Raw genomic sequence first — 27,374 nt, 5'->3', positions numbered from 1 at the left:
TTGGTGAGATTCCCCTTAGTGAGGAACTTCAGTATAGTAAAGGTGTGGAATGGGCCGGGCGTGGTGGCTCATGTCTGTTATCCTAGCATTCCGGAAGGCTGAGGCAGGTGTATCGTTTGAGCTCAGGAGTTGGAGACCAGCCTGAGCAAGAGTGAAACCCTGTCTCTACTAAAATAAAATGGAAAAAATTAGCTGGGCCTTGTGGCAGGTGCTGGTAGTCCCAGCTACTCAGTAAGCTGAGGCAAGGGGAGGGTTGTTATGCTGTCTCCCAAAAAAAAGTGTGAAAGAGAGTAAGAGAAGTCATAAAGGGAAATGGGATGATAAGGATGACAAAATGACAGCTTTGACAGTGGGTCTCACCTTTAGAATCATGTCATTGTCATACAAACAGACTGATAAAATCACTGAACTTAAATTAGGAAAGCATTTTTCCTTGGAATTTAAATGGCAACCTGTTAAAGCAAGTACTTATTTTGTTTTTCTAGAAAACAGATAACCGCCATCTTATAGAATTTTTTTAACTCCTTGCCTCATTTCTTGGTTGCCCCAATTTTATCCTGAATGAGTAGACTAAAGTTAAAGGAAAGATTTTGATCACTGTTTTTAGGAAATCCTTTGTAGTTTGGAAGCAGTATTCCTGTAGCATTTCAACAGCTTCATTCTTGTTCTGAACATGGTGAAGCTGAGTGCTGTCATTAAAGAGAAGTTCAAATGTAGAACCTCGGGATTTAGAGCTTGAACTGTAAAACTTTTAGGAGGGGGAGTTAGAGTGATTCTTCAACTTTTATAATGACAATAGTTATAAACCAGTTAGTACTATTTCTCTTTTGGCAAATACCTTCATAGCTCAGAAAATTGCTATAATGATCTTTTTACATAAGAAGGTACATTGCTCCCAGTTTTTGCTTGTGTGTTAATAGAATTCTAACATACTATATTTTAAATAATAGGAGCTATCAGGAGAACATAGTCTTCTGAGTAGCTAAAGATCTAAAGTGAAAATGATTTATATTACCACCTTTTCTAACACTGAAATTGTTTCCAATACTAAAGTACTTTAGAACTAATTGTCTCTGGATACTTTTTGCTGCTAATTAACATCTCTTTTTACAGGATTCATGAATAAAATTTTCCATCCCAACATTGATGAAGCGTAAGTAACTATTTTAAAATGTTTACATTTTAGGAACAACTGCTCTTGATTAGAGTTCCCTCTCTATTAAAAAAACTCAATTATCTTTTTGGATTTTATCAGGCGTTAGGATTGTATGAGTGGTCATGTAAAATAGAATCCTAGGGACATGATATTCTAAACCACTCAGCTTAAATTCTCCTATTATGCTACTTACTTTTTTCCATCATCAGGACTGGGCCCTTCATTTTTCTTGATATCCAGCTAACAAGTTGCAATATTCCACATCTCAGTTCCCTTTGTATATACACAACTCAGAGATCTGTTGTCAGTGTACAAATTTACTATTTTTAGCCCTTAAAGTATTTGTTTCTTGAGAGAAAGGCAAATATCAATGACTGTAGTTTTATTTCAGTTAATAAATTTGTCACTTTCTTTTCTTCCAGTATTAGCGATATTATAAAATATGGTTGAAATGAACCTGTTTTGTACTTCAGTGCTATTTAGAATATGTGATTATTTGGATGCAGTGCTTATTATCATGTCAATTCAGTGTCATGGCACTGAATTTTACTGTCTCTCACATACATACATGTGAGATTTTCTGAACCCTCACAGAGTCGGGTGTATACATGCATACTTCTTGCCCCTTTGTCCTTTAATAGTTCATCGTGTCAGTTATCCTTACGGCAAGGATATTCTTACGTAACCACTTGTATACCTGTAAGATTCCAGAATTTAATATTAATGCAATACTTACCTAATCCTGGCCATATTCTTAAGGAATACACTTTTTAGCACTTTTTTCTTTCTGTAAAGAATCCAGTCCTGAATCATATATTACATTTAGTTGTCATGTTTCTTTAAACAGTAGGATGTCCACATAGTTGTCTGTCTGTATACCCTGTGTATTAACCAGGAACATTTCCTCAGCCTGCCTTTTATCTTTTATAAAATTCACATACTTAAAGAATATAGATCAGTTATTTTGTACATTGTTCCTCAATTTGATGTTTCCTTATTAGATTTAGGGCATGCACTCACTTCAGGTCAGAAAAACCACAAAGCAAGATGTGTTCCTCTCAGGGTATTACATTCGGAGGCACACAGGTCTGTCTGCCTCTGTTCTCAGTGCTAATTCTGATCACCTGGTTCAGGTGTTGTCTGGTTTCTTCATTGTATAATTACTACTTTTCCTTTCAGTCTGTAAGAAAACACTTAAGACCTTGTAAATACTCTCTTCACACTTCTCCTTCCTCAATTAGGATTCTTTTCTTTTTTTAAGGATCTATTAAAAGTACTTCTCTTGATAAATAAAATTAGTTGCCAGATACATGCAACTAACTTGCTAATTTTTTATAAAATGCCATTCTTTCCATCTGTTTCAGGTCAGGAACTGTGTGTCTAGATGTAATTAATCAAACTTGGACAGCTCTCTATGGTGAGTTTGGCCATGGAATATTCTTTGGAGATGTTGAGACACTGCCTTAAAAAATGTTTGGCTTTTCTTTTCTGGTTTAAGATGTTTTGTTGGGAATGGGAAGGGATTTTGAGGGACTGGATGGGAAAGTGTGATGAGTGAAAGAAATTTTCTCAAGTACAGACTTCATTTTAGCAGTGGAAGTTTAAAATATCTTTGTGAGAGTCTGAACTTAAGGTACAGTGGTACAGGCTGGTCGCCCATAGCTCAGTGGTTAGGGTGCCAGCCATACACTCCAGGGCTGATGGATTCAAACCCAGCCCAGACTTGCTAAACAACAACAACAAAAAACAGATGTTGTGGTGGGCTCCTGTAATCCCAGCTACTAGGGAGGCTAAGGCAAGAGACTCTCTTGAGCTCAAGATTCTGAGTTTGTTATGAGCTAGGATGCCACAGCACTCTACTGAGGTGACAAAGTGAGACTCGGTCTCAATTAAAAAAAAAAGTACACGTATGCAGACACATACACAGGTAAACATTTTATATGTCTGTATTCAGAAGTACATTGTATATATGTATTTTTGTGTAATACCTTTTCATTTTGGAAAAACAGAGATGGTATGTAAAACGTTTAGGGATCATCTGTCTCCAAGGCCAGAACCACCTTATGAAGTAAAGAGTAATTTAGTCTGTATTCAGCGCTAAAATTGATAGCTCACCTCTTACAGTGAGTCAACAAATGAATTGCCCAACTCTATAAAATACTATGTTGAGTATCACAGAGAGATAAAAGGAGTATCAGGCCTTCCATCCTTGAGTTTGTAACCTGGTTAGGAAGCTAAAAGTATTTTTAAATGTAGTAATCCCTCAGTATCTGCTGGGGTTTGGTCCCTTGACTGCCCATAGATACCAGAATCCACACATTCTTAAATCCTGCAGTCAGCCCTGCACAACCTACAGATAAGGAAAGTTGACCCTCCATATGCTCACTGCCAGTAGGTAAGGGACTGGCTGTGTTATGTTGGAAAAAACCTTCGTGCTGGGTGAGGTGGCTCATGCCTGTAATCCTAGCACTCTGGGAGGCCAAGGCGGGTGGATTACCTGAGCTCGTGGGTTTGAGACCATCCTGAGCCAGAGCGAGACCCGGTCTCAATAGCTGGGCCTTATCGCCTGTAGTCCCAGCTACTTGGGAGACTGAAGGAAGAGAATCGCTTGAGCCCAAGAGTTTGAGGTTGCTGTGAGCTATGACACCATGGCACTCTACCAAGGGCGACAAAGTGAGACTCTGTCCCCCACCAAAAAAAAAAAAAAAAAAAAAACTTTCATCTAAGTGGACTTGTGCCGTGCCGTTTAAACCTGTGTTCAAAGGTCAACTATATATGTAATCTTAATTAAAGATGCAGTGAATCTGTTTACTCCCCCATATGTCTGTCTAAATCCTCGGGCTTCAATGACTCCCTGCTCCAGTGCCCCATGAGGCTTCCTCTGATTCTCCAGCTGGAAATAATCTCTGAGTATGCTTACATTTTATATCTTTTTTATTACCCACTTTTACTTGACCTTGTATTTGTTTATGCCTGTATTTTTTGTGCTAGTAGATTATTTCCTAACTTAAGGGCTGACAGGTGTATGTCTCATTTGTCTGTAAGGCCTGGGACTATTAGCTCAGGGTTTCTCACCAATATGGGTTGAAAGAATGAGTGGTGCAAATAACAGTTGCTGAGAGGCACAAGGAAGGGAGAAAGAGAGAGCGCTTAGCCTAGACTTAACCAGGGATGGCTTCCTCTAGGTGAAGAGTACTGAGACCTTTTAATGGTCTATAAGGTAGGTAAAGGTAAGCTATCTTAGTTCAGCCACAGTTTGCTAGTCACCTTTGCCTGACATTCTTGTACTAGGTTGAGAATTATAGAAGAAGGTTGGTCACCAAAATTCTTCTGTCCCTGTCCACCTTCCTGCTTCTGCCAGGCAAGAATTATTTCCTCTACCTGGAATTATCTCCCCTAATCTTTTCATAGCTGGCACCTTCTTTTATTATTTCAAATATCAATTCTCACAGAAACCTCCTTTCATAGCCTCTCTCTAAAATCACACCCCTGTGATAGCATAGCACCCTGTTTTAAATATACTTCTTTATGATTTGTCTTGTCCTCTTGGATTGTAGGTACATGAGAGCAGGTTGGTTGTATATATGTGTGTGTGTGTGTGTGTCTCTTTGCCTATAGAGAGAGAATTAATCATGGCCAGCACTGTTTAACATAGTTTAAGGGAGATGGTGGCTTTTAAAGAGATGAGGCAACAAAAAAGAACATATATTCTGAGATTGATTAAATGGATTCCTTTTAAGACAGTTTTTTTGGTAAAAATGTCTGATGGCAGACTGCCTGGAATATCTGATGTAATGATGTGCTTTCTTAAACTACATTCACATTTTAGAAATGTACCTATCAAAATACTGCAAGCTGGTTCCAATTACAACTAAGTAAAGTGGACTTTAGTTTCAGTAAGTCTTTTACCGTTGATCAGAAAAGCTTTGTGGAAGAGGTTTGCTATTCTCAAGTACCTCATGCCTCAGAACAGATTTTTTAAAAAGTAGTTCAATTGTAATTTAAAAACTTGCAACTTACCCATTTAGAGTATGTAATTCAGTAGTTTTTAGCATATTCAGTTATGTGCAGCCATCACCATTGTCAATTTTAGAGCCTTTTTTTCACTTCAAAAAGAAACTCATACCCTTTAGTTACTCCTACCCCAGGCCATGAACCCTGGGCAACCACTAATCTACCTTTAGTTTCTATAGATTTGTCTACTCTTGTTATTTCTTAGAAATGTAATTGTAGAATAAGTGGTCTTTTATGCCTGGTTTTTTTCACTTTGTGTCATGTTTTTAGGGTTCATCCAGGTTGTAGCATGGGTCAGAATTCCCTTTTTATGGCCAAATAATATTCCATTTATGGATATGCCACAGTTGTTTATGTTTTGCTTGATAAATATTTGGCTATTACAGATAATCTTTCTATAAATATTCATAAGTCTTAAGTTTTTATGTATGCATGTTTTCATTTCTCTCGGCTGAATATTTTCCAAAGTGCTGTATCATTTTACCTTCCCATCAGCAGGCGTATGAAGTTCAGAACAGATTTTAAAGCAGAAGACCAACACAATTAAAGTTTTATCATATTTATAGTATGTGTTAGAGTATACTTTGTATTAGCTTGCAAAGCATTTAGTAAACAAGAGTTAAACCACATTGGTCAAAATGTATTGAGCAGACTTTGTATTACATGTACATGAGTCATTATAAGTGTTGTATAATGCAAGAATGTGGATACATAACACAGGTAAGTACAGAAAACCAAAAACTATTTTCAGAGTATAATCAAAAATATACCAAGTATGGGAGAATTGTTTTGACATTTTGCTCAAGACAAACTGTTTCTTAAGAAAATTCACTGTTTCTTTTTTGGAAAAGTTTAAGAGCAGATAAATATTACCAGTACAAGTACAGGCAGAAGCTCGGTGCCCGTAGCTCAGTGGCTAGGGCACCGGCCACATACACCAGGGCTACCTGGTTCAAACCTGGCATTTTAAACAACAGTGACAACTACAACAAAAAAATAGCCCAGCATTGTGGCATGCACTTGTAGTCCCAGCTACTTGGGATGCTGAGGCAAGAGAATCGCTTAAGCCCAAGAGCTTGAGGTTGCTGTGAGCTGTGACGTCACGGCACTCTACCGAGGACGACATAATAAGACTTTTAACTCACAAAAAAAAAAAATAAAAGTACAGATAGAAAAGGTTCATTCAGGTGACCATGAAATGTTTTTTAGACTTACTCTAATCTTGAGATCTGAACTTAATTTTTATTGCTAACTTCTAAAGCCTTTGGCATTGAAGGTTAATTCATAATTGGTAAGTTCTGAATCACTCCATTTCCTGCAATGATTCCTGAGAGAATCTTTGTTATTTTTTTTCCTGAGAGAATCTTAGTTCAAAGCTAAAAAAAAAAAAAAAAAAAATCTAATACTAAATAACTAATAAGAACAAGTTGGCATGTTAACATAAATATTCAACTGAAAAGCAAGAGGCTCAGCCTGGCATCTCTAAAACTTGTCTTAACACCTACTTCTACTGTATAATAGTAGAAGGAGCAAGGAGTGGATTGTGAAACTTCCTGCCATTCACTGTGCCCCCGGCCATGTACTCTGCCATGGGTAAACATATTTGTAGTATAAGAACAATTCCCAGTTGAAATTTCAGATTTATGCTTATCATAACCTGATATTAGCAGTAATTTAGTCCTCTATCCCCTAACCTTGCCCCTGCTTCCCCTAAATTGATTTCTGGTAACCCAGTTGATTCATTGCTTTTGTTCTCATCCCGTTTTATCTTTGCTAGTTATATGTGCAGTTTGTCCAATATAATTATACCAGTATTCAAAATTGGTATAATTGTGGTCTAATCACCTAGGAATTTTTAATTTTATATTTAATCTTGCAAGAGAGCTAATTATATTAGGGAATCTGATTAATTTTTAAAGATGTTTATCATCAGCATAAAGTCATCAAATATAAAGTTATCTGTTGTTACTCTTGTGACATTAAACGGAAAGTAGCAGATGACAAAATTGATTCATTTTGGCTTCCTCTATGATACTATCTTTTTTTTGCATCCCTTCCTGCTCTTCCAGACAGCAGTGATAATAAAAGCTCTGGAAAACTTAGGATGCAGCCAAGGGGATCTGGATTTCAGTTTCAAAACAAACACAATTTCCAAGGCTGATAGAATTCATTAAGCCACAGGCAGCTTTTTAAACTCTGAATTTTCCAGTTTTCCCTTTTTTCTTCAAAATATGTTTTATCCACAGTTGCCTTATCACCCAACGCACTTGGGCCTCGAGTACTTTTGCTGCAATACAGCTTTAATCTCCCTCCCATCCTGCCATTTTGGGCCGTGCATACTTGACCCCTATGAATGTGTTTCTCCAACTTTCCTTTTACTCATTCCTTGGCAAAATTGATAATTATTTATATTGTAGACTAAGTTGTAGATAAGTGAAATAGAAAACAGTTTTCTTATAAAATTTTCATATAGGGGCGGTGCCTGTGATTCAAAGGAGTAGGGTGCTGGCCTCACATGCCAGAGGTGGCGGGTTCAAACCCAGCCCTGGCCAAAAACTGCAAAAAAAAGATAAAATAAAATAATAAAATTTTCATATAAATTTTCTTATAAAAGAATGTCTTACAAAATTAGGCCAAGTGAGGAGGCTCACAACTGTAATGCTAGCACTCTGGGAGGCGGAGGTGGGAGGATCCCTTGAACTCAGGAGTTTCAGACCAGTTTAAACAAGACCCATCTCTACTAAAAATAGAAAAATTAGCTGGGCGTGGTTCCAGGCACCTCTAGTTCCAGCTACTTGGGAGGCTGAGGCAAGAGGATTGCTTGAGCTCTGGATTTTGAGGTTGCAATGAGCTATGATGATGCCACTGCACTCTAGTCTGGGTAATGAGTGATACTCTATCTCAAAAAAATAAAATAGGGGGCTGTGCTTCTGGCTCAGTAGGGTGCCAGCCCCATATACCAAGGGTGGCATGTTCAAACCCAGCCCCGGCCAAACTACAACAAAAAATAGCTGAGCATTGTAGTGGGCGTCTGTAGTCCCAGCCACTTGGGAGGCTGAGGCAAGAGAATTGCCTAAGCTCAAGAGCTGGAGGTTGCTGTGAGCAATGATGCCATGGCACTCAACTGAAGGCGACAGAGTGAGACTGTGTCTCTAAAAAAAATAAATAAAAGTCAGTTTACACTCTCACCCTTAGATGGTAGCCAGTAGACCAGGTACTCTTATTTTGCTGGGGGTAAAAAGATCAACATTTGAAAAATTACTTCCCCTAGAGTCATCTTGGGGACCCACAGAAGGAATTCTTCAGGGACTTTGAGATTAGGCAAGAGAAACAAAGTTTCTTTTATAGGCATTTAGAAAAAAAACAAAAATGTAAATTTATTCAATAGTTATTCCCCCTTTCAGGCAGATAGCCTGTGTTATCTTCCCCAATAATTCAAATTTTGGCTGATGGTAATTGTATCTTAAAATAGTGATAGTGCCTTATGTTGCTGTTTCCAAATATTTCATGAAGTTCCCCAGACCAGAAATATATGTGTATGTCTGCATAGATAATTGATTGGCTAACAACTACTATTTGAACAGCTTGGGAATTCAGTACTGATCCATCCATGTTGGAATCACAAGCATCATCCTGCCTTTTGAACAGCTGGTTATCATTATGAATCTTCTAGATAGAGGCCAGGGAGGGAAGTTTCTCTCCAATATTGTAGGAGTAATGTCACCTCTCATACATAAAGAAGGAAAATGCTGGGCGGCGCCTGTGGCTCAGTTAGTAGGGCGCCGACCCCATATGCCGAGGGTGGCGGGTTCGGACCTAGCCCCGGCCAAACTGCAACAGAAAAATAGCTGGGCATTGTGGCGCGCGCCTGTAGTCCCAGCTGCTCGGGAGGCTGAGGCAAGAGAATCACGTAAGCCCAAGAGTTAGAGGTTGCTGTGAGCCGTGTGATGCCACGGCACTCTACCCGAGGGCCGTACAGTGAGACTCTGTCTCTACAAAAAACAAACAAAGAAGGAAAATGCTGAATTTTGGATTTGCTACTTCAATGGTGCTTAGTTTCATGACCAAATCTCCTTTATCTTACTCCTTGAAAATCTTTTAATGTTAGGGCAGTGCCTGTGGCTCAAAGGAGTAAGGCGCTGGCCCCATATGCCAGAGGTGGCGGGTTCAAACCCAACCCCAGCCAAAAAAAGAAAAAGAAAAGAAAAAGTAAAGGGGCGGCGCCTACGGCCCAAAGGAGTAGGGCACCAGCCCCATATGCCAGAGGTGGCGGGTTCAAACCCAGCCCTGGCCAAAAACTGGGGGGGGAAAAAAAAAAAAAATCTTCAGATGTCTGTTGGTATGTAGCTTTAGAGTCGCACTAGTTATACATAGAAAAATGGTGTCATCTTAGATTGAATAACTTAATGGAAATTCATTAAAAATATTACATTCACTGATGGTCAACATTAGAAACGTGGAGTGGATTAGGCTTTGTGAATCATGGGACATTTGCCAGCCAGGGTCTGGTTCTAAAAGACAGCCACAACTATGTTTTACTTTCTTTCACTTGGCTGGGCGCGGTGGCTCACACCTGTAATCCTAGCACTCTGGGAGGCCGAGGCAGGTGAATCAACTAAGCTCAGGAGTTCCAGACCAGCCTGAGTTAGAGCTGCATGTCTAAAAATAGCCAGGCATTGTGGCAGGCATCTATAGTCTCAGCTTTGGGAGGCTGAGGCAAGAGGATCACTTGAGCACAAGAGTTTGAGGTTGCTGTGAACTGTGATGCCTGTGGCACTCTACCCAGGGCAAGAGTCAGACTCTGTATCAAAAACAAACAAAAACAAAAATAACTTTCTTTTACTGTTTGATTATATGGACTAGAAACCCTGATTTGTTTTCTGTTCCTTTCTGTTTGTTTCTATTGCTCTGTACGGGTAGAGGGCTTCCCTGTGTTTGGACACTTGTAATTGCATGAAGTTATCTCTTGTTATTCTTTTTTAATATTAATGACAACTAAATTATAGTCTAGTAATTGAAATCTTTATTAATGAGTTTTAATATAACAACAAAAATGCCCAACTAGCTAATTATACTTTAACTGCCCTCATTTCTGGAAGGTTAATAACAAATCCTATTACCATGTTTTAGCTTGCAATCTCTTAGGCAAGCAGGGTCATACCAGGTTCGAACAAGGATGCATGACCTCTAAAACACACCAAAGTAAAGTGAGAAGTGTTTTGAGATTGACAAGGCAACAACAGCAGTGTTTTTGATGAAAAAGCTTATTTTCCTTATTCTGATCTATGTAGCAGCATTAATTTTCTTGCAGCTCTTTGTAGTTTGAATACTTTGGGAGAAAGGGTTTGCAATGAGACAACGAATGGGAAATTATTTTTTTAGGTGGGTTAGGAATGCTTTACAGCAGCCCATTTTACACATCTGCACACACAGGTTAGTAATCTGGTGGCTCTTGGCAGAATGCAGCTGGTTTTCCTTAAGGTTTTTAGTATCCTGTGTCTTTGAACATTGCCCTTTGCCACACTTAAGTGAGATTAAGTGTACCTGTCATGTATGTTGCAGAAGTTTTTTGTGCGTTTGACTAAGTATTAAATCCTACCAATCGTTCTACCTTTTTTTTGAGAGATGTTTTGATACTATATTTTACTTGCATGCCCTCTTCATGAGACCTTATTCCATCTCAATCCCCTTGACTAACCTGAGAAGCTATTTGTATTTGCTGAGTTCAGACCTTTTTTATATTTTGTCCACACATGAGATCCTCTCAGTTAACAGTTCTTTACCTTTTAGAAGGTTGGTGGCAGGACGTGCCATTCCATTTGCAAGATGTTAACATTGAGTAAACTGACTACGGCCTGGCGAGCTTCGTGGCCAGCTGGGCCAGGAAGTCTTTGTGGTAGCTACTCCAGCTTGCCATATGTGTGTCCTAAAAACAACTAGAAAAATGGGCTTTTGGCATTGAAGTCGGGTTTAATTTTAGTTTAGAGAATGTTACTTTCGATCTCAAAGCCATTCTTCTTGGAAGTCTGTCTATGTGAGGTTGCTCCTGATTAGTTCTATTTAAGCTTTCCTCAAGGGGCTGTCATCTTTTAGGGTCCTCTACTTACCATGTTTCTTCATACTTAACTACTGAATCATGTGCAATGTGGGATTCTCCAGCTGATGAAAGATGGAGCCTTTTGACTATTCTTCCTTGTAAAATTTATTTTTTAATGTTTACAGATTGCAAGCGAAGAAAATCAAAGTAAAAAGCTCTACTAATGTTGCAACTACTAGGATTTGGTAAAGGTGGAAAGCAAAGATCTAATTATCCCACAGTTATTAAGTAACCAAAGGAAATATGGAAATCTTACTTGCCTTATTTCAATCTTGCCTCCCACAAATTAGCTACCTAGTTTTTATATATGTAGTAGATAGCACCACCTCCCCTAAAAATGTGTTTAATGAATGAGATGAAATTCTATGGTTGGTTTTATTTTGAGCACATAATATGACTTGCCTGACAGTCGACAGATCATGAATTCAGTAGTTCTCTATAAGATGAATAAAAGCCAACCAATGGAATTTTGAAACGTCAGCAGCTCCTTTTCTTTAGTGATCAAGGATATAAATAACAGATAATTCTTAGGTGACCCTGATTTACTTAGCCAATAGTTTCGATTATAATGTCTTCCCAAATCAGTTTTTTTGTTACTTGTTTTTTTTTTTTTTTTTGTAGAGACAGAGTCTCACTGTACCGCCCTCGTGTAGAGTGTCGTGGCGTCACACGGCTCACAGCAACCTCTAACTCTTGGGCTAACGCGATTCTCCTGCCTCAGCCTCCCGAGCAGCTGGTTGTTACTTGTTTTTAAAAAGAAAGAACCCAGGCTTGGCACCTGTAGTTCAAGCAGCTAAGACGCCAGCCACATACACCAGAGCTGGTGGGTTTGAATCCAGCTTAAACAATGGATTTGTTGCCAAACAATCCTGCCAAACAACAATGACAACTACAACCAAAAAATAGCTGGGCATTATAGTGGGCGCCTGTAGTCCGAGCTACTTGGAGGCTGAGGCAAGAGAATCGCTTTAGCCCACGAGTTGGAGTTTGCTATGAGCTGTGATGCCATAGCACTCTACCCAGGGCAACAGCTTGAGGCTCTGTCACCAAAATAAAAAAAAGAACGAGCAAACGAACCTTAGGGCTTTGAGCATGTAGGGGATAGGGAGTAGAAGTAGAAGGGGAGTGACATTGGGTGGCTTTTGAGAAGCAGGGAATGTTTTTGATGGTTCTCAGCACCTGGCTGGGACTACATTATATGAGGGTGGTATTTTCTGAGTTGTAGCATTCATTTTTCAGTGTTACCAAGTAAAAGTCTCTGAGCTACTGCCTACTGCTAATTGTGGTTCCCGGTAGGGCAGATCATGTCAGGCTTTGGGTATCAATGGGATTTTAACCTGAAGAAAGCAGTATACTTTACAAAAATTTTCCATTTTAATGTTCAAAGGAAATAGAGGAAAAAGAAATAACTTTTGGTCACTGGTTCATAAATAGCCAGGAATAAAATACGAGATGTGATTCATCCCCTCCTGTGTTTTCTCTTTTAAGCCGAGTACCATCTCATTGTGAGTCACCTGGAATAGGGTGGCTTTACATTAAGAACTGGTGCATTTTTTTCCATGCAACTTATTTTAATTAACATGTATTCCTTAAGGAATACAAGCAGTTGCAATTTCTACCTTAGAAGATGTCATACATTTATTAATAGCTTAGTCCTTTGATGCAATTTAAAGCATATCTTACAGTCATTTTTATTTTATTTATTTATTTAGAGACAGATCTCACTTAATCACCCTGGGTAGAGTGCCATGGCCTCATAGCTCACAGCAACCTCCAACTCCTGGGCTTAGGCAATTCTCTTGCCTCAGCCTCCCGAGTAGCTGGGACTGCAGTCACCCGCCACAACACCCAGCTATTTTTTTGTTGCAGTTGTCATTGTCATTTAGCTGGCCTGGGCCAGGTTCGAACCCACCAGCCTTGGTGCATGTGGCCAGCATGTAACCAGTGTGCTACAGGCACTGAGCCTCAGTTTATAATTTAGTTCTTTCTTGCTAATATATTTATCTTGAGAGAAGATTTTCTGCACATTGGGGAGATGCTCCTTTCAGGAGGATTCTTCCCTAGTAACATTCTGCTGGCCACTTTCAGGAATGCTTTACTGCTTTAAAATGGCCATAGCCATGACATCCTGCCTCCTGAAGTTGGCATCTTCACCCAAAGGCGATGTGCCTTTACTTTTCTGCTCTTCCATTTTACAGGTGTGATTCAGCACATCTGTAAAATGGATCATAAGTGTTAATGCAGGAAGGAAGAGCCAGTAATAAGGGTTCTTTTATTTGTTTGAACAAATGCAGATGCAACATCACTTATTGGTATGTTGCATGAGGAAGCTTATGGAAGCTTGAGGAAGCTTAAAAATAGTAGGTAAGGGTATAGAATCTCTTCCTACAACACGGGAAATCCCTAGTTATGTAATGTCTGCACTGTTTCTCTAGCCCTGAAGTGCTTCTAAATAAGAATAAAACCTATAATTTGTTTACTAAAAGTTTTTGTGGTGGTTTGATAGCCTTCAGCAGCTATTCCTTTTGAGTAGTGCCTATTAATAGTGTGGCAGCAGAAACCCTCAGCTCTGTGTGCATAGGTATCTGTGAGTTCTTTCCTGTGGCTGAGCACATTGCCTCTGAGAAACAGCCACAGATAGGCCCGAACATTCTCTGCTTAGAACCTGTCCTGCTGGCCTTGCCCTTGTGAGAAAGGGAAACTTTGGGGAGGAGAGTGGTCATTTCTGTTCATGGCTTTGGCTCCCCTTTCAACAGGGTATTGAGATAGGATGCAGAGTTCAGTAGCGTGTGCCATCATGGAAGTTGAAACAGTGCTTTGTCCATTGCCAGTAACAGACAGCAGAGTGGATAAGCCTGTGTTTGAAATCTAGCATCATGGGCAAGTTACTTAACCTTCGTGTACTTCAGTTTCTTTACATGTAAAATGGAGTTAGCAGTGGTACCTATGTCATTCACTGTAGTGAAATAACGAGCGTATGTGCAAAGTACTTAAGAGTCCCCGGGCTTGTAGTAAGCAGTAAACTGCTGCCACTATCGTTACTATTATTACTGTTAATGTAGCAGTAACTCTTCCCTGCTCTGGGGTCACATTCAAGTTGTAAAACTCAGGCCGCACTCGGTGGCTCACACCTGTAATCCTAGTACTATGGGAGGCCGACACAGGTAGACTGCCTGAGCTCAGGCATCTGAGACAGACCTAGACCCTGTCTCTAAAACAAACAAAAAACTAGCTGGGTGTTATGGCGGGCACCTAAGCTACTTGGGAGGCTGAGGCAAGAGGATCACTTGAGCCCAAGAGTTTGAGGTTGCTGGGATCTGTGAGCCATGGAGCTCTATCAAGGGACACAAAGTGAGACTCTGTCTCAAGAAAAAAAAAAAAAAAGAAATAAAAATAAATTTTTTTAAATGTGCTTATCTTTTGGCATTTCGTACCACTACCTTTATAACTCACTCATAACTATAAAGAAGAAAGGAAAAACATTTTCTGACTTTTCATGTTTGATTAGATGTTTCAAAATACACAAAAGTAGAAAGGACATATTTATAGGAAAATGTTATTTTCAGAGGTAAAAGAAGTCAAGTGTCCTTTGGAATGTGAAAAGTAGAATGTGCCATTTTAGGGCCTTTCTCTACACAGTAATTGAGCGTAAGCATTTTTCTCTATACTTTAACCTTTGCAATTAGTTTTCAGTGGTTTTGTACTATGAATAATTCATTGATATGTTGAATATGTCACTTCCTTTTTATAAAAAATATTATAAAGCAGCAGTGAAAAATTTTACTATAGCCGAGTGTGGTGGCTCATACCTGTAATCCTAGCACTCTGGGAGGCCCAGACCGATGGATTGCTTGAGCTCAGGAGTTCGAGACCATCCTGAGCAAGAGCAAGACCCCCCTCTCTACTAAAAAATAGAAAAACCAAGCCAAAAGGATCACTTGAGCCCAGGAGTTGGAGGTTTCTGTTAGGTGTGATGATGCCATGGCACTCTACCCAAGGTGACAGCATGAGACTTTGTCTAAAGAAAAAAAGAAAAGAAAAATCTTACTACAGATAGTTTGAGGGTTATCTCAGAAGGTTGTTTTTGTTTTACTTTTTTTTTTTTTTTTGAGACAGAGTCTCACTTTGTCTCCCTCAGTAGAGTGCCGTGGCATCACAGCTCACAGCAACCTCAAACTCTTGGACTTAAGCAATTCTCTTGCCTCAGCCTCCCAAGTAGCTCGGACTACAGGTGCCCACCACAGCACTCAGCTATTTTTTAGTTGTAGCAGTTGTTTGGCAGGCCTGGGCTGGATTCCAACTGGCCAAATCCCGTGTATGTGGCTGGTGCCCTAGCTGCTGAGCTACTGACCCTGAGCCTGTTATATGTTTTGATTAGGAATTTCAGTGTTTGTTTCCTGGTACATGAGAATCAATAATGTAGATTTTGGGGACTGTTCTGAAGTTAGCCATATGATGGTGAAATTGCCCCAAGTCTATAACTTCCAGTTAAAGGAAAAGCTGTTTTGTGTCAACATCTAGTGCATGAGACCAGGACTAGCTGGCATGGGGCTTCCTGTTCTATCATTCTCTGGACCTGCACTGCCCAATACAGGATCTATTGGCCATTAAATTTAAATGTCCTCATTCACACTAGCCCTATTTCAGATACTCAATAGCTACTTGTGGCTAGTGGCTATATATATATATTTTTTTTTTTTTTTGACAGTGCCCGTTAGAACATTTTCATCATTGCAGAAAGTTCTGTTGAGTAATGTAGTTCTAGATTATTCTCTTAACTGCTCGGCTTTTAGCCTTATAGTAATAAGAGCTACTTCTTAAGTTTTCTAGAGCAAAGTTTGGCAAATTTTGATTATCTGTTTTTGTGTATAAGGTTTAATGACACATAGCCACACCCATTTTTTTACTTATCTTTTGCTGCTTTTGTGCTACAGTGGCAGAGACCATATGTGGCCTATAAAGCTTAAAGTATTTTCTCTGACCCCCTTACAAAAAGATTTGCCTGCCCTTTTTCAGTCTAGAGCAGGTTTTTCAATCTCAATACTGTTGACATTTTAGTCCAGATAATTCTTTGTAGTGAGGGCTGTACTGTGCATTATAGGGTATTTGACAGCATCCCCAGCCTCTACCCACTAGATACCAGTTGTGACAACCAAAAATGTCTCCAGACATTGCCAAGTCTCCCTGGGGAACTAAATCACCCCTGGTTGAGAACCACAAATCTCAGGTGATGTGGCTTAGCAAAGCATAATATTGTGTAAGAGTGCTGATTGCTTAAAAAAAAAAAGCCATTGAAAGAGCAGAATAAATTAAAGAGTACTTTTTTATGCTACTCACTATATACTCCAGCATTCTCTCCAGAAACAGGAGTGTTTTATATAAAACATGACACTGTAGCTGGAATAGGTCAGAGAAATGGAAACACTTAGGTTCCTCAGCTCACTAAAAAGCAAACAGAATGGAAGTCATACCAGCTCTGACGTTTCAGAGAATGTGGGTGGTGTTACACCCTGGCCCCAAAAGCCTGCCTCCTTTATAACACTACATAACTGCAGGATGTGTGTTGTTTTTGCTAACTGTGTATGTAGATGTCATCTGTGTATTCCTTGGCAAAAGGAAAGTTAATGTTTATTAAAACGATTGTTAATAAATGCAGTGGCTTGGTGTTTATCGTCTTAAGAATATTTATGGGTTTTTTGTTTGTTTTTTTTTGCAGTTTTTGGCCAGGGCAGGGTTTGAACCCACCACCTCCGGTATATGGGGCTGGCGCCCTACTCCTTTGAGCCACAGGCGCCACCCAATATTTATGGTTTTAAGTGGTCCGTAATAGGTTCCTACTCTCATTACCCAGAATAATATTAAAATTGGTTATATTTACCTCTGTTAGAAATAGAGTTAAACATCAAGTCCTATATAATTGGTTTTACTTATTTTAAGATTTGGTGCTTGCATACTCTGGGGTGGTCAGAAAGCTGTAGCAAATGGCTGTGTTAAGAAAGTAACTATTCAGGCTTGGCACCTGTGGCTCAGGCGGCTAGGGTGCCAGCCACATACACCTGAGCTGGCGGGTTCGAATCCAGCCTGGGCCCGCCCAACAATAATAGCAGCTGCAACCAAAAATAGCTGGGCGTGTGGTGGGCAACTGTAATCCCAGCTACTTCGGAGGCGGAAGCAGGAGAATTGTTTGAACCCAGGATTTGGAGGTTGCTGTGAGCTGTGATGTCACGGCACTCTACCCAGGGCGACAGCTTGAGGCTCTGTCTCAAAAAAAAAGTAACTATTCATTTTGTAGGAACATAAGGTGCTATAAAGTGTTGGGACAAAAGTTTTAGTAAGTAATATATGTAGTGTTCCTAGATTCTTCTTTTTTTTTTTTTTTTTTTTGTAGAGACAGAGTTTCACTTTATTGTCCTCGGTAGAGTGCCATGGCGTCACACAGCTTACAGCAACCTCCAACTCCTGGGCTTAGGCGATTCTCCTGCCTCAGCCTCCCGAGTAGCTGGGACTACAAGGCGCCCACCACAACGCCTGGCTATTTTTTTGTTGTTGTTGCCGTTTGGCCGGGGCTGGGTTTGAACCCGCCACCCTCGGTATATGGGGCCGGCGCCCTGCTCACAGAGCCACAGGCGCCGCCCCCTAGATTCTTCTTAATTTGGAAAATGAAAGAGAGCTGGGAGAATTGCCTTTTAATGTGATTATCAGGTACATATTTATTTATCTGGTTCTTCAAGTTAATATTAAATTTAAAAATTTTAATTGGTATTGAAATGTATATGTAATATAGGTCATATATCATGGAGCACATTTTTATGGAGAATCATCCCCATGTAGTTAAATATCTAACAAGATAAGTAGTTTTAACTAAATTGAAGCGAATTTAAGGTAAACTTGCCTGTTTCTGAGCATGATGTGTTTCTGGGTATTTTTTTTTCAGATCTTACCAATATATTTGAATCCTTCCTGCCCCAGTTGTTGGCCTATCCTAACCCCATAGATCCTCTCAATGGTGATGCTGCAGCCATGTACCTCCACCGACCAGAAGAATACAAGCAGAAAATTAAAGGTAATAGGGCAAATGGTTTAACCTGGCGAGAGAAGAACTTAAATCTGTCATTAAAAGTCCTGAAGTTACTTGGTTCCTAATAATGCCTCAGGCCTAATAAGAGACAGCTGTGGGCTGAAGGCGTGCTTGGCAGCCTCTTGTGCCAGTGGTAGTACAGTTTGCTCCTCTTTCAGTCTTGTTTTCCCATTCTTAAAATGGTTCACACGTGCTGATGATGTGAATTTTATTTAAATGAAAATAAGGTTTGGAAAGAACATCTCAAACTCCATGTGTGTTTATTAGTGTTTGTGGGATTGTGCTTTTTACCTCCGTGTATGTTTGACAACTTTCACATACAAAAGTCTCCACTGAAAAGGAAAGGAATTTAAAGCTCGTGCAAATATACCTGCTCTTCCTAACAAATGGCAGGCATTGGTATCTCCTCAATTTTTAGCATGACTTGCCCATCTGCATAGCAGTCTAGAATGTCGACTTCCTCAAAATACATGGCCCCTCTAAGGTATATTTGCAAGAAATTGCAGTAAAAATAATTTACAAGAGCTTGGATATGTAGATCTTCACTCTTAAATGTGCAGGTATGAGACAAACAGGAGCATTTGGGGCTATTTGTTGAACAGTAGTTTTCCTTCTGGTTTTCTCCTTCTTCCCGGGTCTCTACAGGGTATGATTTGGAACTTCTGTTGAGATAAGGTAGAAATTTACTTTAATTAATTTACTTAAGTGCTTTGCAAATTAATATTTAATTTTTGTAGCAAAATGCCTTTGTAGCCAAACAAACATATATTTCAAAAAAAAAGACAGTTTGTTTCAATCAGATATAAAATTCAGTTACAAGATAATTAAAATTTTGACATAGGAAAATCATTTAACAATGTCTGCAGACCACAGATATCTTGGTGCAGAGTATATTTCTATAATTCTTATATTCATTTTGTCTCAGCAAATTAACATTAGCCCTGTTTTAGTACGTATCTGCTGTAGACCTAGTTACAAAACCTACCAAGCTTCATATAGCTTAGAATGGCTAGCTCTGGCTTTTGGGAGTGTTGATGTTGGCTATCATTTTGTCTTAGAACTCTGAGAAAGTCTCAGCCATCAGACCTGATCTTGTCCCTGTTTCCTACTGTGCCTTTACTCCCTCCTCCAGTCTTTCCTTTGTCCTTTCAACTGGAAATACAAGATAGACTGACTCCCTCTACCAGCCTCCCATCTTGCTCCCCCTGCTGTCCTTCCTCCCTGCGGAGGCTTCCCCATTACAGAAGCTTTTATCCGCTCCTTTGGGCTCCCATATGAGTCATGCTGTTAATATCCTTTTCTTTTTTCAGCTTTTTGTTTCCTCACCTTAAACTGCGCAGGTTTATTTTGTTTTTCTTCCTCTCCTGAATCTGTGACCTCATTTCTTCCTGAGACCTTTCTCAAATCCTGTTTTCCTCTGCAGCTTTTGTGGTTTAGGCCCCACCTTTCTGGAAACTTTCCTCATTTTATTTCCCTTTTTTTTTTTTTAAGACAGAATCTCACTTTGTAGAGTGCCGTAACATCGTAGCTGACAGCAACCTCTTGGGCAAAGCGATCCTCTTGCCTCAGTCTCCCACGTAGCTGGGACTTCAGGCGCCCACCACAATGCCCAGCTATTTTCAGAGATGAAGTCTTGCTCTGGCTCGGGCAGGTCTCAAACCTGTGAGTTCAGGCAGTCTACCTGCCTCGGCCTCCCAAGTGCAGGGATTACAGGCGTGAGCCACTGTTCTCGGCTTCATTTCCTAAATGTGGTCAGTCTGTTAGGATTTGGTCTTCAGTCTCCTTTTCTTCCTGTCTCATCCCTTAGGGAGCTTATTCAACTCTCACAGTTTCAGTAATCACCTCAAAGTAGAGGATTTCTAAATACATGTGTTTAGGCCTGACCTTTTCCCCAAGCTGCCTACTGGACATTTCCATTTGTGTGGTAGTCACCACAAACTCAGCACACCTGACATTACAGGTAAACATATATATTCTTTCTTATCTGAACATTAGTCAGCTTTCATATTTAATGATTGCTCTCTTAAAGTGTACAATTTGCAAATATGTTTAATATCGGACAGTCTGTACACTGGGTACCAACAGTGTCTGAAGCTGCCTCTTCCTTGCTCAAAGCCCTTTGCTGGCAGCCTCTTAGCCTGCTGTTCAGGTTGGTATTGAGTGAAATCAACATCTTTGCTTTACTCCTCCTAATGCATCAATGTGTGACAGTCAAATTGGGTGAGTTTCAGGTATATTCACTTCCTTTATTAGTCATGGAAAATTTCAAACCTACAGAAAAATAGAGAATAAACTACCACATACCCACCATTCAACTGCAGCAAAACCTTTGCATTTTACCTTCTCTGCTTCAAATTTTTAAAAAGACAAAGATAGTGCTCTCTTTTGTTTTTGGTTTGTTTGTTTTTAGGTAGTCTTCCTTGGAAGGCAGGTAGTGAGTGCTCTTTTAATGCTATGTTTTAACATCCCAGCCACTTACTTTTGGCGAGGCAAAGCCTTTCTCCTGGAACAGCCTGTCTTCAGCTGCAGCTGGCAGAAGTTGGGGGACAGTATAGCTGGGATTGCTGTCTGGGCCCTGCAGCCCGTCCCCTTCCATGACTGCTTTCCTCTGATGGCACTCAGCAATTCCTGCCTGCTGTTTTCCTGTCTTTTGCATAGTGATTTTGTTCTTTGTTTTTTCTATCTCCGGAAAGGTCTTATCCTAGTAACCCTTTGTTTAATATACATTTGTTTCCTTGAATATACTAAAAAAGGCTGACAGTATTAAATGCTGGTAGTATCAAATTATAGTGTCAAAAATAATGTCAGGGTCAGGGCACGGTGGTTCACACCTGTAATCCTAGCACTCTGGGAGGCTGAGCGGGCAGATCACCTGAGCTCATGAGTTTGAGACCAGCCTGAGCAAGAGCAAGACCTCGTCTCTAAAAATAGCTAGGTGTTGTGGTGGTCGCTGGTAGTCCTAGCTATGCAGGAGGTTGAGGCAAGAAAATCATTTGAGTCCAAGAGTTTGAGGTTACTGTGAGCTATGATGTCACAGCACTCTACCAAGGGTGACAAAGTGAGACTCTGTTTCAAAAAACAATAATAATGTCAATGTGCTGCTACTTATCCAAATGAAGAAGCAAAATAAAATTTCTAAGACTTTAATAATCATTTCCCTCACTCTAAAATACGGATTCCTACCTAGTCGTGGGCTACTTAATCTCATTATTTCAGGGTAAATGTTAGAATGCATTTGAAGGGCCCCAAGTTACAAGTCTGCAAACTTTTTCTATAAAGGGCTAGATTTGGCCACATGTGGTCTCTATCACATTTTCTTCTTTTTCTTTTTTCTAAATAACTTTTTAAAATATTAAATTCTTAGCTTGACCCTGCACTGGTTGTTCAGATTTGGCAGGAATATCTCATCACTCACCTCATCTTCTTTGCAGTTACTCCCTGCAACTCTGCAGGGGAAAAAACATTGTCCAGCTTGTATTCTGAGTAAGTCGTGTTTCCTATTGTGTTTAGGCTATGTACTTAAACAGCGTCTTATTTATTTATTTATTTATGAATGACAGAGTCTCATTTTTGTCACCCTTAGTAGAGTGTTATGGCATCACAGCTCACAGCGACCTCACATTTTTGGGCTCAAGCAATTCTCCTGCCTCAGTCTCCCAAGTAGCTGGGACTACAGGCACCCACCATAACGCCCAGCTGTTTTTCGAGATGAGGTCTTGCTCTGGCTCAGACAGGTCTTGAACTCATGAGCTCAGGTGAGCCACCCACCTTGGCCTCCCAGAGTGCTAGGATTATAGGCATGAGCCACCGCACCTGGCCTAACAGTGTCCATTTAGAGTTTTTAGAAATAAATTTAAGCCAGCAGATTCCGCCTAGGTTGTAGCAGCATACATCTTCAGGTAAATAATAACATGGCAAAATCACTTAGAAGCTGGTTGTATCTACATAGCAGCTCATTCCTGAGCAGATTGAGCAATGGTTTTTACCACTTGCCTCAAAACCCCAATAGGCAGGATCTGTTTAGACTAAAATCTATTCCTAAAATAATAGACCTGGGCTGACTGTAATTATATAACTGCAAATCTAAAAATGATGGAGGATTTCCTTATAAATTACTATAGAATCATGACTTGTCTTGTTCTTCCTGGGAGGTGAAAGTAAGAAGAAAGTGTGTGGTTCCTGTCTCCCGGCCCCAGAGTCCAGGACAAGGATGTGGTCCTTGTCCTTCTGCATTGCCCCTCCTGGTAATCCCTTCACCTAGAGGTCAAAATGCATAAGCTCTGTTCTAGGAATGTCTCCCTGTGGGATTCTCCTTAGGTTGGGTGGCCACCATAGCTTCATCCTTCTTATCCCCTGATGTTTAAGGTAAGTTGGAACCTTCTAGGCCTTGCCAGCCTGGGGGTCACTAAGTCACACGCCTGCTCACTCACTGCCCCTGTTCTGTCTCCTTACCCCCCTGCAGAGTACATCCAGAAATACGCAACGGAGGAGGCGCTGAAAGAGCAGGAAGAGGGCACTGGTGACAGCTCGTCGGAGAGTTCTATGTCTGACTTTTCGGAAGATGAGGCGCAGGATATGGAGTTGTAGTAGAAAAAGCACCTGCTTTTCAGAAAGACTATTATTTCCTAACCATGAGAAGCAGACTATAATATTCATATTTAAACAAAGCAATTTTTTTTATTACTAAACAAGGTTTTTATGAATAATAGCATTGATATATATATATTATATATCATCCTTTAGATCTTGATTTCTTGGTCATTTCTCAACCTGAGGTGCATAGCATATTCCCACATTCCACTTTGGTAGCAATATGCGGTCCGAATGCATGCATTCATAAGTCCACTTGGCCAAGTCAGCCTGCGTGCTCTACTGAACTGTCAAAAGAAATAGTCGCTCTGATAGGTAGATATGAGTAAAAATAACAGGAAAAAGTTGCTTCTTGTACTGATGGTTCCAAAGAAACAAACTAAACCAACCAGCTCTTGGATGTGAAGATAGGATAGTGCTTTTTCAGAATGGAAGTGAGAAAACAGGAGGAAGAGGCCTGCTGTGGGAGCATTTAGAGCCAGCCACGTAGGAATCAGCTGCTCCTTCCTGAATCCTAGGTGGCCTTGTTTCTGTGGAGTGACAGTATGAAACAGCTCATTGGCGTATTGAAACTTAAAGCAATCTTTTTGACTCGGATTTTAAGTACATTTTTATGTCAATTCCTGCCCTTCATATTACCAGGCCCTGTAGCTACAAATATTCTGCTTTGGAGAACCTTTGGGAAGTGTTTTCTAAACCCAGTTCTTATTCCTGGGGTAGAGCTTGTAATTGAGACCTTTTTTGTGAGGATAGGACAGGAGGAGAAAGTAACTAGGATAGTGCTTCCTCTTACCCAAAACACAGCAGAGTCACATCCTAATCCTGGACTAAGAGCTTTAAATGTGAGGGCTGTGTTTTGGGGAGTTTGTGGTTGTTTTCCCCCTTTGAGGGTGTGTGTGTGTGTATGAATTGTGCTTAGACAGGCTGCAGATTTCATCTTCACCTACCAAGAGATGGCCTCTTCCTCGGACAAGCCGCTCAGCGGACCATGAGACTTGGGAAGAAGGACCCGTCTGGGGGCTGTGAAGCCCTGGGTACTTGCATTCATGTTTTAGTTCTGGTTTCCCTTTTTCTGCTGCTCTTGGCAGCAGTCTGGTCATTATCTGCTTGTGGGAGTGGGAAATGGGTATTTTAGAACCAACGTATATTCTGAATTTAAAATGAATAATAATTGAAACAAATAAAGGTTCTTGTACCCAGAGTGACTACATAGGAAAAACAAACACAGCTTTTTTCAGAGAGTGACTAGGAAGAAGGGTTTCAGAAATATGATGTAGTAGAACAGGTCCTGAGGGAAGAAAATACCCTCTACCATGTACTTTCAGAGGAAATTGATTTAAAAGGCCAGCTCATCAGATGTTGCCTGAGTTTGTTTCAAACCTGAGTGTTGCTTGCTGAATTTGGAGGAGAGTTGGGAGAAGTTTTAGACAGCAGCTCTGTATTCTATTTTCACCACAACCGATAGGCTATATAATAGCAGAATTAGCCAGTCCTAAAACCTTCTAAAGACAATTTTGAACATCCCACTGGGATAATTTTTCTTTTTGATGTGTTTTTAGTTCAGAAGGGCTATATTCCACAAGGTCAATGAGGTTGGAAGATACCCCTATCTTTTTTATTCAAAAAGCACAATCAATCTTTTCTTTGAAAATCTATATAAAGTACAACTTGCTTTTAGCATGATTATTTTCCTAAATAAAAAGACAAAGAATTTACTTACGTTAGTTATGGGCATGAAGCAAAAGGTTTTCTTTAAAAAAAAAAAGTGCAGTTATGTAGGGCTGTGGTTAGTTACCCATACTGAGTTATCTGTCTAGCATCCATGGCTCGTTGGAAGGGTAGTATTAACTATTTAACATGTGATGGTTGTACTTTCACTCTTACCTAGCACGCTCTCTTATCATTGCTTTGGGGGAGGGAGGGTCTCTGCTGGCACTGTCTAACTGCTTACCTGCTGACTTCGCAGTGTGCTTGTGCTATAACCTTTATTGTAGGTGCTATTTAGGGTAGGCTTAAAGTGCTGGGTGGTGACTTGAGTTCAAACAATAAAAAATTGTATTTTTTCAATATTGTATAAAAAATAGTGTTCTAATTACCTTTCAAGAAAATAATGTCCAAATAAGAATTCCTTTTGATCTTGTCAAAAACCCAAATAGACCCCATTTCAGAAAAAGTTTGTGAGCAGTGCCACAGCTCTGCCCCTCACGTAGTCCCACATTTTTCTAGTACAAGACATGTGCTCACCTCTGATCAGAGCTCCAGCACCAGAGAGCGGAGGGTGCAGAATTCTCAAATGAAGACTTGCCAGGGAAGGTTGCAGGAGTTGAGCAGACCTGAGTGGCTGCAGAGAGTGAGCGAGTCTGTGTCCATTCAAGTCTGTGCAGGGGAGGGTGATTAGGCATCTCAGCAGTGGAAGCTCCTGTAGTCACTGCCCAAATCCCATTGCACCTTCTTCTGTGTAAGTGTGTCTGTTCTGGGCACTAACCTTGGTCCCGTGCATATTCGGCTTTGGGACTTTTCCTCTTTGCTGGGAAATTGACTTTTGATAGGTTGAACAGAATCCTTTAACACTTTTTGTCCCTTCTCTGCACCTAGGAGAGGTGGGAGTAGGAGACCAAAGATAGGTACAGAAGGGTCAGAGAGAAGGCCTGGCAGTGATAGATGGTAAAATTAAGTCTGGAGCAGGGCGTGTTTTGACACCAAAAGCCTTTCCGAGTTGTCTGAGCTTCTCACTTCTTAACACTCAGAAAAACGTCCAGCGTCCTGGGCAAAGGCTTTAGAAGTGGGTAGTGGCGGAGGCAGTGTCAGCAGCAGTAGATCAGAGCTGCTCTGGCAGATTCCCTTCCCTTTCCTTTTTAGTATCTAGGTTTTGAGCCCTACCTTGTGATTTACCAGCACAAGCCATTCTTTGCCCCTGTTTCAATGACAGCTCAAGCTCTTGCCAAACACCAACAAGCAGCATGGCTGTACCACAGCAGCACTGAATCTGCTGCTCTCCAGAAACCCCAGCACTAGGGCCTTGTGGGTCAAGGTTCAGTTGTAACCAACCTAGACACTGGCATTTTGGCTTTCTTGTCTTCAATCTCATTGCCCTCCTTGAGGTTACTGTGCAGTTTCAACCAGCATTTTATACTTGTCAGATAATTATCAGAAGTTGCCATATGATCTTTCCAGTACCTAATATTTTTTGTCTTCTCCAAAAGCTGTTCTGATTGCCAACTGGCTGATCTAAGCTCCTGAGGAGCTGAAGTCCTGGATGGCCTTGGCCTGACCTTTATAGTAGTCCTCCTATTGTGGTGGCTGAGAATCATGACAGACAGGTCCTCTGCTAGCTTCTGTGGGCCAAGTTTCTGGAAACTAGTGTTTGATTTTTAAATGGCATGTGGCCCTTCTATGATTTAGTGACTCAGAAAAGCGAAAGCCATTTACAAAAGTTAGCAAGAATTTTGTTTCATCAACTTCCTAACTGGGTTCACAGCCTTACTGAATGAAATCAGTTTTGATTGGGCACAAAGAACTGCATTTCTATGGACTTCTGAATCCATGTTTATATTTTCTGTGGCCACTGAACACCTTGGCAATTTTCCATTAGGGACTGGAGGGAGTGGATGCCCTTTGGGAAGGGGAGTTAACAGCCCTCAGGTGTGCAGAGTCTCCAGTCACCTGAGGAAGGGCCAGGGCTCCTAATCTAGCAAATACTTGTCTTGGCTGCAGGCTTGGGAAGAAATGGCCATTATTTACTGATTGTATTTGGTACATATTGTGTGATACTTGAAGAGATAAAAAGGGACTTACCAGCCCTTAATTGAAATCTAAGCTTTTTATCGCTTATTTTTTCCTCACCCTATCTCCTCCTTCCCACATTTTTCCTTGCATTGTGATGATCTAGTGGGCACGTCTGTCAACAGGACAAATGCCTCCTCTGACTATAACCTCTTAATAGTTGTGTATAATGAAACTGTAAACTTTTTTAAATAAAATGTGTATATACCTTGGCAAATGGCTGGACCTTGATCACTAAGATAATAGCCCCCCATGATTATGCTTACCTTGTTTACTGAAACCCCCTCCCTGTTCTTCTGGCTCCTTTGAGCAGCTTATGCAGCAGATGACCAGATTAGTTTGGGAAAGGAGTGTCACCCTCAGGTAGTAAGTAAAAATAAGAAGCCCTGCCCAGAAGTCCTGGAACTCAGCTGAGGCCGGCTATAAACACAGTGCTGTGAGGCTTCTGCACTTAGAGCCTTGGAAAGCTCTCTTCTGTGAAATCCTGTATTCCAGAAGACCTTATCTATCCCCAAACTTAAACAGCTCTTGCTAGTGAGGGATACCTCCTGGCTTGGAATTCACAGGCAGTGCCACTTTCTGGGAAGTGCCAGCCTCAACTGGACGTGGGGGTTGCAGGGAAAGCTGATCCCTGGATTAACGGGCATTTCCATTTT

General features: G+C 40.5%; 1 protein-coding gene across 1 annotated transcript in view; it reads left to right on the top strand.

Annotated features, from left to right (window-relative positions):
- UBE2H (ubiquitin conjugating enzyme E2 H) overlaps nucleotides 1–26,930 on the top strand; it is a 126,360-nt gene extending 99,430 nt beyond the window's left edge. The window contains exons 4-7 of the mRNA XM_053553857.1: nucleotides 1,114–1,153; nucleotides 2,521–2,573; nucleotides 18,202–18,330; nucleotides 22,808–26,930. Of these exons, the coding sequence (XP_053409832.1) occupies nucleotides 1,114–1,153; nucleotides 2,521–2,573; nucleotides 18,202–18,330; nucleotides 22,808–22,932 (347 nt within the window). The 3' untranslated portion in view covers nucleotides 22,933–26,930. The remainder of the gene's footprint in view (nucleotides 1–1,113; nucleotides 1,154–2,520; nucleotides 2,574–18,201; nucleotides 18,331–22,807) is intronic.
- The last annotated feature ends 444 nt before the right edge of the window (nucleotides 26,931–27,374 follow it).

Source organism: Nycticebus coucang, chromosome 11 (assembly GCF_027406575.1).
Source record: "Nycticebus coucang isolate mNycCou1 chromosome 11, mNycCou1.pri, whole genome shotgun sequence".
Lineage (NCBI taxonomy): Eukaryota > Metazoa > Chordata > Mammalia > Primates > Lorisidae > Nycticebus > Nycticebus coucang.
The sequence above is the reverse complement of the archived record's forward strand: the minus strand, read 5'-3'. Positions and strand labels throughout refer to the sequence as shown.